At 37.6% G+C, this 14,672-nt stretch overlaps 1 protein-coding gene across 1 annotated transcript in view; it reads left to right on the top strand.

The window, feature by feature from the left end:
* PIEZO2 (piezo-type mechanosensitive ion channel component 2) overlaps nucleotides 1-14,672 on the top strand; it is a 258,854-nt gene that overhangs the window by 149,820 nt on the left and 94,362 nt on the right. Inside the window, exon 8 of the mRNA XM_010006936.1 lies at nucleotides 8,395-8,557. Coding sequence (XP_010005238.1) covers nucleotides 8,395-8,557 — 163 coding nt within the window. The remainder of the gene's footprint in view (nucleotides 1-8,394; nucleotides 8,558-14,672) is intronic.

Below are 14,672 nucleotides of genomic sequence, written 5' to 3'. Positions count from 1 at the left end.
TTATTAAATTTATCTCTTTGTAAATAAACTGTTGCTCCTTTTTCTGCACTCTCCTCTCCCCACCTCTCTTCCTTCTCTTCTTCTTCTTTTCCCTTTCCCCTTTCTTCTTTCCCCCTTCCCTTTTCCCCTTTCCCACTTCCCCCTTCCCCTTTCCCCTTTCCCCTTTCCCCTTTCCCCTTTCTCCTTTCTTCTTCTTCCTTTCTCCTTTCCCCTTTCCTCTTTTCCTTCCCTTCCCTTCCCTTCACCTTCACCTTCACCTTCCCCTTCTTTCCCTTCTTCCCCTTCTTCCCCTTCTTCTCCTTCCCTTCTTCCTCTTTTCTTTCCTACCACTTTTAGGGCTCCATTTTAGGGCTCATCTATTCAAATGTCAGTTAGTCTTGATAGTCCATTCTCCTACCCCAGACATGCAGGCACCACTCCTCTCTCCTTCCATATGAGCTGAGGGAAATAAGTATGAAACAGAAGATATCCAGATGACATAAAGATTCAGACAGTTCATAAAATCCACCAGAAATTCAGAACTTCTATGAAGATGAGTTCCCCACATTCAACCCCGTACAGTCTCTGATGCCATTGCTGTGAATAACCATCAGATGTCTACTGGCCCCAGCAAAAAAACTCCTGTAATCATAAATACTAAATCAGGAAATGCAGCTCCTGAAGTGGATTGATGCAGACATTTTCTTCAAACTGTAATCCTCATTGTCCTCTTCTGGATTTCATTTCCAGTCTGCTACCATGTCAAAGACTTGCAGACTTGTATGGTTGTTTTATTTTATTTTATTAGTCTATGGTAAATCTTTTCCTGAAACAGGAAGCAAGTCCTGTGACATAATCTTTCCTCTGTAAAGCAGTCAATATTTGGAATGCACGTCCAGTTTATTGTGAATAAAGAACAAATGTTACATGCAATAAAAGGAATATTTGGATAAAGAAGGCTTGAAATAGCTATAAAAAAGACTTTGAAATTATAAGGTATCATCTATGATTTGACGATTTTCCACAAAACTCTGTGTGTGCAAGTGTTCTAAGTACATTGTTAAAACAATATTTTATTTTGAGTTCTCCTTTCCCAAAGTCCATTGTGATTTCATATTAGGGTACAATATAGATTGTATATTGCAGCATACATAACTGATGGTACAGAATACATACTTTTAGTTACAGCTGTGTTAAGAAAGTTAAAAAATAGAATTACTCTTCCATATTGTCAGAACTCGTACCTTTCTAACACCCTTTGTCAAAGCAACTGTGGAGGCAGAGCAGGAGCTTGCAAGTTTTCTCAGTGTTGTGATTACCCAGTAAAACCAGTGGTGAAGCAAGGTAACAATATGAGATCTGCATTTTTCAAATCAGTGTCAACTATATCACCCTCCACCTGTAAAACTACATTTAGTACCCTTAAAGAAATGGGTCTGGTTGTCTTTCAAAAGAGATAAGCATAACAACACCCATTACAGTTGAGCCTAAAATCTCCAGATTGTTCCTCCTGCTATGAATGTATTTATTGATAATTAAACCATCTACACAACCCTCAGAAAGAATGCACATAATTACTGCTTCCCTTGGTAAAATAGAGTACAATCACAGTTGGTCAGGGTTTTCAAAGCATCCTGCCTTCACCATTTACGGAAACAGTAGCATCTGGCTTCCGATGAACAATGTAACATTGTATGGAATAGCTGTACAGATTTCCTGTCTTCCTTTTCCCCCACAGTTAGCTGGTTTCACTCTGTTTTTTTGGCCCTATCACCTTAGAAAGGATGTTTACAAGTATAAACCAGAAAGTGGAATGTATTAGGAGAACTCTTGGTTCCTTTCTTCCTTTTGTCTCATCTTTCACTATGTCTCAGTAAACTCTTTTTCGTTTCCTTATTTTTTATGAGTGAAGAGCATTTAAAGCTATTTATTTATACACAGTTATTTTACTGACATAGTCTTGTATCTCTGACCAGAGTGATATGTAGTAAGCTGTGTTTAGGAAAATGTTTGACAAATCTGCATGCAGTTTTAAACTTTCAGATGTTTGCCAATGAAGCAAACCCAGACAATTTCAGTCACCATACACTGATATTTGACTAGAATATAAAAAAATAAAACAAAGCAACATGCAAACTCATAAGCATTGTACTTAGTCCAGTGAGGCTGAGCAACTTCTGGTGAGACTCAGAGCTCACTGCACTCTCTGACCTTCATAGGAAGTGTAATCAATAGGACATTTTTCTGCCCCTGTGAATCACTTCATGTCCTCTTTGATCAAAGGCACTGAATGAATTTTTATGTGTGGTTTACACATTGTCAGGAGTTAGGTTGGACTCATGAAAAAAGCTGTTGTATGTCTTTTGCTTCCACTTAGTGAGTCGGGAGTGAGTCTGTAAAGCATTGTAAGTTATTACCTTGGAGCCTTTCTGCTGAAAACATGAATATTTTTGTTATGTTAATATATTTTGATGCATATTCAGAAGTGCTGTATGCAAGGCAATTGCTTCTGTCACTATAGTGACATTAGATATGTAATTGTTGTTCCCAGTAAAAAAAAAAAACAAAAAACAAAAAAAAAACAGCTCTCAAACTCAGTCACATTATTTAAGTAAAATAAAAACCCTAAGATACTATGTTCACTTCCACTAAATCTTCAAGTAGTTGTGGTGAACACTGATAGTAATAAATTCAGGGTTTCTCACTCTGCCTTAAAACTTGTCATATAATGGGACTCTTCTCCTTTTTCGACCTCTACCTCCATCTCCATGGCTGCCTCTGTCTCCATCTCTATCTCCGTCTTCTCTTACAGGTCAGACATTTTCAGGTAGCTTGGAGGAATTTTGTGCCATTTTTATCTTATGCTCCTTAGGTGATGGTTTTTGGAACTGGCCAGCACTCTCACTATATGCTGGGAAGACTTTCACTTTGGGAGATGAAGAAGTTCCTTAGAAAGACCAGTAGCAGGTATCATGTGGGAGGAGGAAAAAAGGAAGCTTAATTGTCCCTAAATTATTTTTTCCTTGGTTTTCTGTATTAATGCATCAAGATTTAGCACTGAATAGTTTACAAATTGCAGGTCTGTAGCAATAACACATCTTTCACCCATTTCCTAACTGATGTAAAACTGTCCCAAGAAGCCCAAATGTATTTGGATGAACATGTAAGTGTGAGCTTCTACTCTGGTATTTTGGGTCATGTCCATGTATGACCCCCCAGGCTGTACAAAGAGGGAAAAGCTGAGCACTGTGGTGAAGGTGGACTGTAGGTGCTTGTAATTTGGGAAGCTCAGAGAAGATCTGGAAAAACTGATCCTGCTCTGTTGTGTACTGAAAAGTACACAGAGTTGTAGGGAGATGCAGCAACTGGAAATCTCATATAGACAAAACTTACTAGAAACTAAATGCAGTAGAAAATAATAAGGCAGTAAAAGATCTGCTATCACTTGAAATCAAGACTGGATGCCTTTTTAAACTACAAGCTGTAGTCCAGCCACAAGTTATTTGGTCAATACAAGAATTATTGCATGTCCTACATTGTACAGGAAGTCAGAATTATTACTTCCTTTCCTGGCCTTGGAAATTATGAGGCAAATCCTGGTTTGAAATCAACTCCTAAAACATCTGGACATGCAGGATCTGACCTGACATATATTTTCAAAGAAAAATTTTCCAGATAATTTTTACTGGAGACAAAATTCACAGACCTAACACCTGTAATTGCAGTGTTTGATAATTCTGATTATGAGACATATCTTTCAGGGTTTTTTAATATAAGCTTTTTAATTTATATTTAATACCATGACTAATTCCTAGCCTCAGTTTGTATGCTATAATTAATGTAATAATTAAATAATGCATGCTGGATAAGTTTTAACAACGTATGTAGTGCAGTAATAAAACATGGTATTTCAGCAGCTTCTTAGGTCAAATATCTGTGGGTGCAAAAGGATTTTTTTTATATAATTCAAGTAAAATTGAAATTAGTTTTCTGATTCTTAATGCTAGACTGATATAAAAATGGGGGGGGGAGGGGGGGGTGTTGGTCACAGCTTAGAGCTTTGTCAGGGGTTCACAAAAGATGAAAGTGCATTTGCCAGAAAAATGATTCACAGATTCAGTTGCAATCTTTTCAGGGAAAACAGCTCGTAGAATCTGGACAAAATTATACCACCTTTATTTTAAGAACTGTTTTTTACTGTGTTATATCAAAGCACTCTGCAGTCAGACATTCAATTTCTCCTTGGCCCCTTATAATTTCTAAAATCTGCCCAATTATATCTACTATACTGTGCATTTTTCAGAAGACTGATGAGGACTTTGAAAAAACAGAATTTTTGCTTCTTTGCAAGACACCTGGATGCAGTCCTGAGTAATGTGCTCAAGCAATTGTGCATTAGCAGGGGAGTTGGACTAGATGATCTCTAGAGGTCCTTCCAACTTTGACAACTCCGTGATTCTGTGATTCTGTAATAGAAAGATTGATCTATTACATCCAGCTGTTTTCAATGTTACTTGCAGTCTTTTCAAAAGCGAAGTGTTTCCATTTGGTCACTCAGTATTTGTTTTATAATTCTTCTGTATCCAGACATGCATATGCTTGTCTTGTTTGGCATCTGGTTTCTCTCACTTAGGACTCATTCTGATTTTATTGATGGTATAAATGTATGTTGCCTAAGACAAAGTCACACCAGGATCAGTGCTGGGCACAAACAGAGCTGATTGTGATCAATACTGAATGTTATGGCATCTTTGAAGTATGCAGAACTGAATAATGCCCTGATATATGTTGCTTACTGTAAATGCTTTTGTTTTACAGCAGTCCTTCCTGTGTATTTAAAAGCTTTGAATGAGAAGAAATGCAGTAATAAAACATGGTATTTCAGCAGCTTCTTAGGTCAAATATCTGTGGGTGCAAAAGGATTTTTTTTATATAATTCAAGTAAAATTGAAATTAGTTTTCTGATTCTTAATGCTAGACTGATATAAAAATGGGGGGGGGGAGGGGGGGGTGTTGGTCACAGCTTAGAGCTTTGTCAGGGGTTCACAAAAGATGAAAGTGCATTTGCCAGAAAAATGATTCACAGATTCAGTTGCAATCTTTTCAGGGAAAACAGCTCGTAGAATCTGGACAAAATTATACCACCTTTATTTTAAGAACTGTTTTTTACTGTGTTATATCAAAGCACTCTGCAGTCAGACATTCAATTTCTCCTTGGCCCCTTATAATTTCTAAAATCTGCCCAATTATATCTACTATACTGTGCATTTTTCAGAAGACTGATGAGGACTTTGAAAAAACAGAATTTTTGCTTCTTTGCAAGACACCTGGATGCAGTCCTGAGTAATGTGCTCAAGCAATTGTGCATTAGCAGGGGAGTTGGACTAGATGATCTCTAGAGGTCCTTCCAACTTTGACAACTCCGTGATTCTGTGATTCCGTAATAGAAAGATTGATCTATTACATCCAGCTGTTTTCAATGTTACTTGCAGTCTTTTCAAAAGCGAAGTGTTTCCATTTGGTCACTCAGTATTTGTTTTATAATTCTTCTGTATCCAGACATGCATATGCTTGTCTTGTTTGGCATCTGGTTTCTCTCACTTAGGACTCATTCTGACTTTATTGATGGTATAAATGTATGTTGCCTAAGACAAAGTCACACCAGGATCAGTGCTGGGCACAAACAGAGCTGATTGTGATCAATACTGAATGTTATGGCATCTTTGAAGTATGCAGAACTGAATAATGCCCTGATATATGTTGCTTACTGTAAATGCTTTTGTTTTACAGCAGTCCTTCCTGTGTATTTAAAAGCTTTGAATGAGAAAAAATGTCTCTCTCTCAAAAAAAAATGTTCTGCACCAGCAGTTCTCACTGAAGATAATGATGAAGCATAAATATTGAATAAGTAGCAACTTGTAGCCTTACTGGAGGACCAGAACAGACAGAATGAGCATTCCCAAGACGTGTTTCCAGTGTGTTTTGTATTTGATTGACAGGGAATGTTCAATCTGCTTTGTGACTAGCAAGTCTCAAAATCCAAGGAGAAATGAAGAATGAGGAGCAGTTCTTCTAGATTCATAATTTGTGAGACAAAGTGAAATAGGTTAAATAAATAGATGGCTGGTCAGGTGGTGACTAGCGGGGAAGAGTTGCTCCATTGTAACTTACACATACTTGGTGGATACAGGACTTGAAGGGAGCAGAATTCAGTCCAATCGTAAAATGTATGGATAATTTGAAGTAAGCAAATGAAACTATGAGAACAAGGATTTTGCTGAAACATAATGAAATTTCCTAATTGGTAAGATTATGTGGAATGTTTCTTCAGTGGAAATAAAACACAAGTTTTTGAGACTTTATAGTTACAGTGTATAATGCTATGTACTCTAGGAATGGAATATGTGAGCATGTCTGCTTGGCAGAAGGGTTCAAGGACATTCAGAAACTGATCTGTCCTTTATTTCTGTAGGATGTATTCATCACTCACTGTTAATAGAAAGATTCTTACTTCAATCAGAATTGTATTTCACTCTGATTCTGATACATTTGTGCAACAGTAATAGGGAGATTGCACTGGGCTTACATAGAAAAGATTAAAGTGAATCAAAGATGGAGAGGTGTGTTGTGATATACAGGTAGAAGATGAGACTAATAAGAACTCAAAAATCCTGATCATTGATGGGCAAGAGGAAAGCAGAAAAAAGAAGATGCTCTCCTACACTGATAGATGTATGAACAGAATACAATGCAGCATGAATTTCAGTCAGATGGAGCTAAACCATAACACCATCTCTGAATGTGCTTGGATGCTACAGAAGTTTGAGTCTGGGTCAACTCCAAACACAGCTCTGCCAGCTCCTTTAAACTAAACCAATTTATTTTGTATGCAGGATCTTTTTTCTTTCTTTCTTTTTTTTTTTTTTTTTTTTTTTTTCCCTTTTATTTTCCAACCTTGGATCCACCCAAAAGCTCTGAGAAGTCTTAAAGTTTATAGCCTTTGGCTCATGTTGACAGTCAGAATGAGAAGCGAGTGCTGATAAATTGTTTAATGAAATGCTATAGAGCTCTTGTTCTGGCATTTAATGGTATTATACCCATGCCACAAACCCCTAGTGAATGAACAGGTATAACCTCACCTTTTTTATATTCTTTTCACTCTATAGCATCCAAAGGGCAGATTTCAGGCTGTACATCTCTGTTGGATATCATTCTTTGTATTTGTTCACTTTTTCATGTTGAACCTTGCTAGGTAAAGCAAGAGTAATATTTTAGGCATTTACTAATTACAATTAAAGCCTGTAGCAGAAAACATTTTTAAATGCATTTGGTTTAATCTTTCAGAGTAATGATAGATTTCTTGTGGGCTTGTTTGTTTTTTTTCTATAAAGAAATAGTTCTCCTTAAGCTTCTCTTAGAATCAAATCTATTTCTCAAAAAACCTGAAAATTTTCATACACATCATGGAAGACAAAGCTTTTTCAGTAAAACAAGCTGTTTATAATGAAGGCTGACATATGCTACTGATATCACTGTGTGCTGTCTTCTGAAATTCACCAAATATTTCACACTGGAAGAACCAGATTAATTTGGACTTCCTACTAGTTTTGTTTCAGCATCTATCACATCTACAAAGCATCTAGCATCTTGTCTTAAGTTTCAAATGTGAGGGATTTTTTTTAATCTTAAGCGTTTCTTCCAACACAATTTTATTACTTGATAGAAATATTGTGAGATTATAGTTTTTCCAGAAATAGTAAAAGATCTCATAGCATTATGGAATTAATTTTTCTTCTTTTATTTCCTTAGTGATTTGATTGTCCAGAACAATTGCCTTGCCAAATGTCTTCCTTTTCTGTTCACAACAGCTATTAATTCAGTGGAGCTCTGTATATTTATAAGCATTTGCATAATTAGGTAGCAAATTATTAATGGTATTAGCTTTAAAATATATAAATAACTCAGTAAACTGTTCAATGTGCCGAAGAGATGTACTTTACAGTTTGTCTTGGCAGAGCGAGTGGAATGGTGTTGAATGTCAGTTTACTGAATCACTCTGAAATGTCATGTTGCTCTGATTTGCCAAATGGCCTTGCACCCAGATTTTCTCTCCCCTTTTTCTGTAGCTCTGGACTTACAGGGCACAGGTCATTTGAAGTTTTCACATCAGACTTGGTAGATATAACAATATTATACTCCCATTATTCATGTTGAAAACCAAGTTCCAAAACCCATTCATTTTCCCTAAATATTGTGGAATTAAAATATTCACTGCTTTTTAAATGAGATAGCAAATACTGGTTTTGGAGAGAGCAAAGAGTATTATAGGTAAGCCAAAAATTACTGAAAAAAAAATAATAATTAAAGATTGTAAGCTTTGGTGTTTATTTTCTAACTGTTGTTTTATATCCACAGGTTGTTTGGTGTGACTTCACTTACACAGACGAACTGCTCAAGCACTTGGATGATCATCAAAAATCAGGAGTTACATTGGTATCACCATGCTAATCCAATTTTACTGCTGGTGATGTACTACACCCTTGCAACTCTTATCCGTCTTTGGCTACAAGAGCCCATTGTAAGAGTAACTTCCTTCTCTTTTTTTAGTTCTAATGGCTAGTCAATGCAAATAGTTGCTAACAGAGGCACAAGCATTCAAGAAAGTTAAGGAACATAGACAGCAAGTACCGGCTGGTACCTTGAATTTGGTGGGTTTTTTTGGTGTTTCCAGGAGTCTGATCTTGCAGCAGTTACATGGATATACTCCTTAAAGTCAACAAGACTATTTATGTAGGGACTACAATGGCAGAGCATTAACATTTACTCTCATTTGGAAAGCCAGTATAGATATGAAGTAATGTAGGTGATGCCAAATAGAAGGCAAACACCCAGGGCTTGCTTAGCAAGACTGTAATAGGATGCAGGCTGGCACAGGATATACTGAGAAGAGACAGATTTGCTATTTTATCACAGAGATATCACACAGAGAAATTTTACTTCTGAATTCACCTGGACTTGTCCAAAGCATGTGACCCTATCTTGCACAACATTCTTGTCACTAAATTAGAGAGGCATGGACTTGATGGACAGACTACTTGCTGGATAAGGAATTGGCTGGATGGTCGCACTCAAAGAGCTGAGGCCAAGGGCTGCATGTCCAAGTGGAGATCAGTGAAAAAGGGTGTTCCTCAGGGATCAGTGCTGAGGCAGCTGCTTTTAACTTCTGTTTTGTCAACATGGACAGTGGGATTGAGTGCACCCTCACCAAGTTTACCAATGACACCGAGCTGTGTGGTGTGGTCAATATGCTGGAGGGAAGGGATGCCATCCAGAGGGACCTTGAGAGGCTTGACAGGTGGGTCCGTGCAAACCACATGAAGTTCAACGAGACCAAGTGCAAGGTCCTGCATCTGGGTCAGTGCAATTCCGGGCACAAACACAGACAGGGAAGAGAATGGATTTGGAACAGCCCTACAGGGAAGGACTTGGGGTGTTGGTTGATGAGAAGCTCAACGCGAGCCAGCAATGTGTGCTAGCAGCCTGGAAAGCCAACCATGTTCTGTGCTGCATCCAAATCTTTAAGGTCCTTTCCAACCTAAGCCATTCTATGATTCTATGTATCTGTGCACCTGAGTGAAAATCCCATCTTTCATTTAAGAGCAAGATAAAAAAGAGACTAAAAGTAAATCTTTTATTTCTTCCAGTTTCAGAGGAAAAAGCAAATATAAGAACCCAAAGGTATCTTAAAGTTGAAACTGGAAATATAAAGAGGATGATCCTAAGTATTATTTATTTTAATCTCTTCATCATCTGAGGCTTGACATGAGTTTTAGAGTTCAGGTTTAGCAGTTCTGTAAACCACAATGAAAATACCCATGACTCAGCTGTGCATTAGTGAAGATTGTAGCAGCAATAAAAATGTTGAAAGTTTTCTTATTTTAAGGGTGTGTCTTCATATAATGGATAATGTAACAGTTTAACATTTAAAAAGGCAGACAAAATACATCACCTCTGAATTGAGATGTCTGATATTTGGGGTTTATATATACTGGGCTTCATAATAATAGATTAATGATGCCAGAACTGTCAGTTTGAGTTATTAAAAAATTGTATCTTAAGTTTCCAAAATATTAAGACTCACTCTCACAAGTTTTGAAAATATCATGGTCTGGTGGTTTTTTTCGTTGGTTTGGTTTGGTTTGGTTTTGTTGTTTGTTTTTTTTCCTGCAGCAACTGGAAACTTTGTTGTTGTGTTGGTTTTTTTTTTCTTTTCTCAAGTGAAAACTGAGATTTCCAAATAATAATATAATTTTAGCATTGGGACTGTAACTAAAGCTTCATGTCTCACAAATTGCATAGTAAAATCATGAGAACTACTCACAGAGGAGTAACCACATGTGGTTAGCAGGAGCTGTGTGATCTCAGCATCTCTGGGAATTTGTTTACAGTACCCAGGTTGTTTTCACCCACCTTCCGTCATCTTAAAGCTTGGTGGTGGGTCTAAGTTAGTTACTGTATTTTTTCAGTGAAGAGAACTGAGCCTGTCTGTCTCAGGACAGAGTGAATCCTGCAGGTTTCTGCAGGGACTGGAGATTAACTATAGTGGACTTGCCTGCACTTCCTTCTTTTAGACTGCTTGTGTTGTCTGCAATGGATATTCCCATAAGGCATTAAAATCCCTCTCTGAGAATGAAACAAATAAAATTAGAGATGCTTTCTAAGCAATTGAGCTAGAACAAGTATTAAAAGAAATTATTTTTAGAGAAGTTGATATCTCTCAAACCCATCACTACATGAGAAGCAATACAAAGTCTTGGCACCCCATGGGACCTTCAGATACCAGGGGAATGATGCTTCCCTCCAAAAATAAATGGGCAGAGAACATTGCAAAGAAAATTATAGCCATGCATTAATGCTTATTTTTGATGCACAGGATGTAGTGATCCAAGTATTTGTCATTAGAACAAGATGCTGAGATTTGCAAAAAGTTGCCGTATTTTACACACTTTCTCCTTATGGCCTTTTTTTTCAATATCCATTTTGTTTTTCCTTTAGTGGTGCCATAGGTCAGAGATTAATCTTTTCCCTACTAGCTTTCTCCTGGTAGACTCCATTCTCAATTATTTAAATCCAGAAAAAACTGTATTCCAGGTTTCATGGGGAAATGTTTTGACTTGTGAATTTGATTCATTATGGAACTAAGCGATCTTCGCACTCCCCACTGATTTCAAGGTCACACTGCATTTAGCATCTCACCAACAACAACCTACCTAGAGCTGGATGGATGGCAAAGACAGTATGTTCAGTGTAAAGCAGTTCTCCTCCACATACTGCTGTCAAGCACAGTAAAAAGTGGCTCAGCTTAGATATTTTATTCAAAGGAATGTCTTGAACAAATCTTGTTTTGAACAAAATGTGTATGACAGATTATGCATAAGGAAATACTTATTCCATCTAAAAATGTGTACAGAAGCTAAATATAATGGTGGCACAGTAGATTCTAAGAACAGACTACGACACCAACACCTGGTGTTTTTTTCCTTTTTGTGTTAATTGCATCTTGGGGTCCTCCTGTGAACAAAATTCTTGCTGGATTGCAGCAGGATTTTTCTCTGAGATGGATATTCTTGAGACTGTCTATGAATACTGCAGCTGATGAACAATTTTACAAGAACAGTGCCCACTCCACGTCTTGAATTTCAGGGTGAAGTTTTTTTGTGTGCACACTGCAGTCTGTCAAAGTACATCATGGATGAGATTTCAGTATACAGTCTCCATGTGGGATTCTGCATGGATGTTGTTAATTTAAAACTCCCTTTGCTGTCAGCTCAAGTTCTGGTTTCCTTATTCCCTCTGTTTTGGATCCTGATTTGTTCTAATATTGAGTCTTGTGAAATTCTGTCTCTGCAAATAGGAAGAGGCAATCTGCCTCTGGAGATTTCAGCTCATAGTTGTAACTGCTACTACTGAATATATGAATAGGGCCCATTCATTCTATCCACTGAGTGGTAAGGAATAGTACAGAAGTCAACCGAATTACAGCAATTTAATGTAGTGTCCTCACAGAATTTTTAGAATTGTTTTAATTAAGAGGCATTTGGGAGTTTGCTTGGGTAGTGGAAGATCTGGAAGAATTAGACAAGTCAAAGGGCTCTCACGTATTGTAATCATGTAACTTGTACTGTGTTTTCTGACTTCTCTCCCTATTCTGAGAAAGAGAAAAGAAGATTTTCCACCCTTCCCTATAGTCTCTTAGGCTAAAAATATGGTACTAGAATTGTCTACATGTTAGGTCCTTTGGTATTGTTTTGGTCACCCTGGAGCCAAACTAAATGTCTTGGATAAATAGTTCTTAATGGTCCACGTTTATATTAAAATTTCAAATGGCAGCAAAAAGTATTTTAAGCACCAAATAAGTTTATTTCATCTTACAGTTTGGCTAGGAATGCCATTTTACAAATATAATTACACAATTGCATGGTACATGTGCCACCATTGCCTCTGAGAAGTAAAACTAAATTAATAACCATTGTTTACATAACTCAAGATATTAAAAAAATAGGACCTTACTGTTAGAATTGGAATGGAGACAGTGTCAGTACCAGCTAGGATGTTTGGATATCCTGTTTCCATGGGTTTACAGACCTTTTCCCAGCATCAGGATTTGTTCTTATTCTCTTGTGTCAACCGATAAGCAGTTGAAATGCTTATTGCCAGGTTGTTCCCATTAAGTGCCTAAATTGGGACCCTACCTTTGAAACACCTTAACTTCAGACAAAAAACTTGCATTTACATTGTGAGTTATCTCTTTATTGGCAGCAGATAAGAGTTTAAGTAAAACAGCAAGTACCAAGGCAGATGGATATTTCTGTTGGAAAACAAAAATCAGCTTAGTAAGACTTCCTTTGAAGTGTAAGATGGAGTTAAGACTGGTACATTAGCAAGCCTCTGCAGTTTAGTGTTGTCACAATTTAGTTCCTCTCCCAGATGAAGGAAGAGAACCTGGATCATAGACAATCACTGAATCATGGAGGTGTCCACGTTGGAAGGAACCTCTGGAGACCATCTGATCCAACTTCTTTTGACAGCAGGACCTCAGATTAGGTTGTCCATGCCAAGTCTTGGATGTTTCCAGCAAGGGTAGCCAATGCCTGTGAATAGTTGCTCTCACGGTGAAAATTATTTTATATCCAGAAGGCATTTTCCTGAAGCAAATTATCCCTCAGCCTCTTGTTCTATAACCACGCTTTACTGTGAGAAGAGTACTTCTGCCCTCTCTAAAACTACAATTTAAGTATTAGAAGGCTGAAAAAGCACATAGTTCCTGTGTCCTTCTATAACCCTCTAATAATGCTGGCAATTTTCTGGTGGACCATCTCCAGATTTCCTGTGTCTCTCTTGAACTGGTGGATGCCAGAACTGAATTACAGGTACAGCTTAACACTTGCCAGGTACAGTGGAATAATCCCATCCCTTGATCTGCCAGAAATGCTCTTGTTGATGCAACCTGGGACATGTTTGCCTTCATTGCTGCCAGAGTTCTCTGTTGGCTCATGTTTATCTTGCTGTGCACCAGGACCCCTGAGCCTGTTCCTCAGAACTGCTACCCACACAGTCTGTCCACAGCCTTTACTGCTACACAGGATTATTTCAAATGCAGGACTTTATATTGATCTTTGTAAACCTTGTGCATTTTTGTTGGCCCATCTCTAACCTGTCTCTTTTTGGTGGCATTTCCTTCTGGCTTGTCTGCCTCACATCCCTGTTCAGTGTCATCCACAACCTTTGAGTGGTGCATTCCATCTAGATAGTTTTGAAAATACTGAGTAGTACCAGACCTACTCTTAGTCCCTGAGGAACTCCACACATGACAGATTACCATTTTGACTTTGAGCAAGGTAGTCTAGCCATTTCTGAACCCGTCTAGTGGTCAAGTCCATATCTTAACAGCCTGTCAGCAAAGATATTGTGGGACACTGTGTCAAACACCTTGCTAAATCAAAGTGGCTGGCATCCACATCTCTCCTTTCAACCATCAAGCCAGTTTCAGCATAAATAGCAATACGATTGTCCTTGGTAAATCTGTATTGGCTTTTTCCAGTCCTCCTACATATGTGCATGAGCACGCATAGGTATTTAAATTACTTGACTCAGAAGCTAAACTAGATGAGTCTAGATGGATGACCAGCAGTGACTGCTGTATTACATATTAAGGCATGGATTGGTGGGTTAGGTTAGCCCTTAATGATACATACATACACTCAAAAGGTTTTGACCTTTTCCATTCTTCACATGTTTAGTGAAGCGGAATTGGCTTTTCACATATATAGGCATATGAGAAGAGTGAATTTTCTTTCAATACCCTGCCTTGAAAATTAAACATCTCTATTCTAGCTTATGGTATGACTACATAGTAAGGTAGGATGTTGATGTCTGTGTAATTCTGGTGTCTTGTAACTATCAGGAAACATCTTGGCATTGACAGACTGGCAGTAAATAGAAAAGCTTTGTCATCATTTCTGAAAATGTCATCTAAGTAAGAGTCATCTATCAGAGATCGAGTGCATTAGAGACTAAAAGATATTTCAAAGACATACTTTGGAGAGGCAATGTCAATTAGGGCAAAATTTAAATTCCTCTGGTTAGATTGTTATTTAGAGATCTATAACTAGTCTTGTCATTGATATTGTTCA

This window comes from Chaetura pelagica, unplaced genomic scaffold (assembly GCF_000747805.2).
Source record: "Chaetura pelagica isolate M959 unplaced genomic scaffold, ChaPel_1.0 scaffold109, whole genome shotgun sequence".
Lineage (NCBI taxonomy): Eukaryota > Metazoa > Chordata > Aves > Apodiformes > Apodidae > Chaetura > Chaetura pelagica.
The sequence above is the reverse complement of the archived record's forward strand: the minus strand, read 5'-3'. Positions and strand labels throughout refer to the sequence as shown.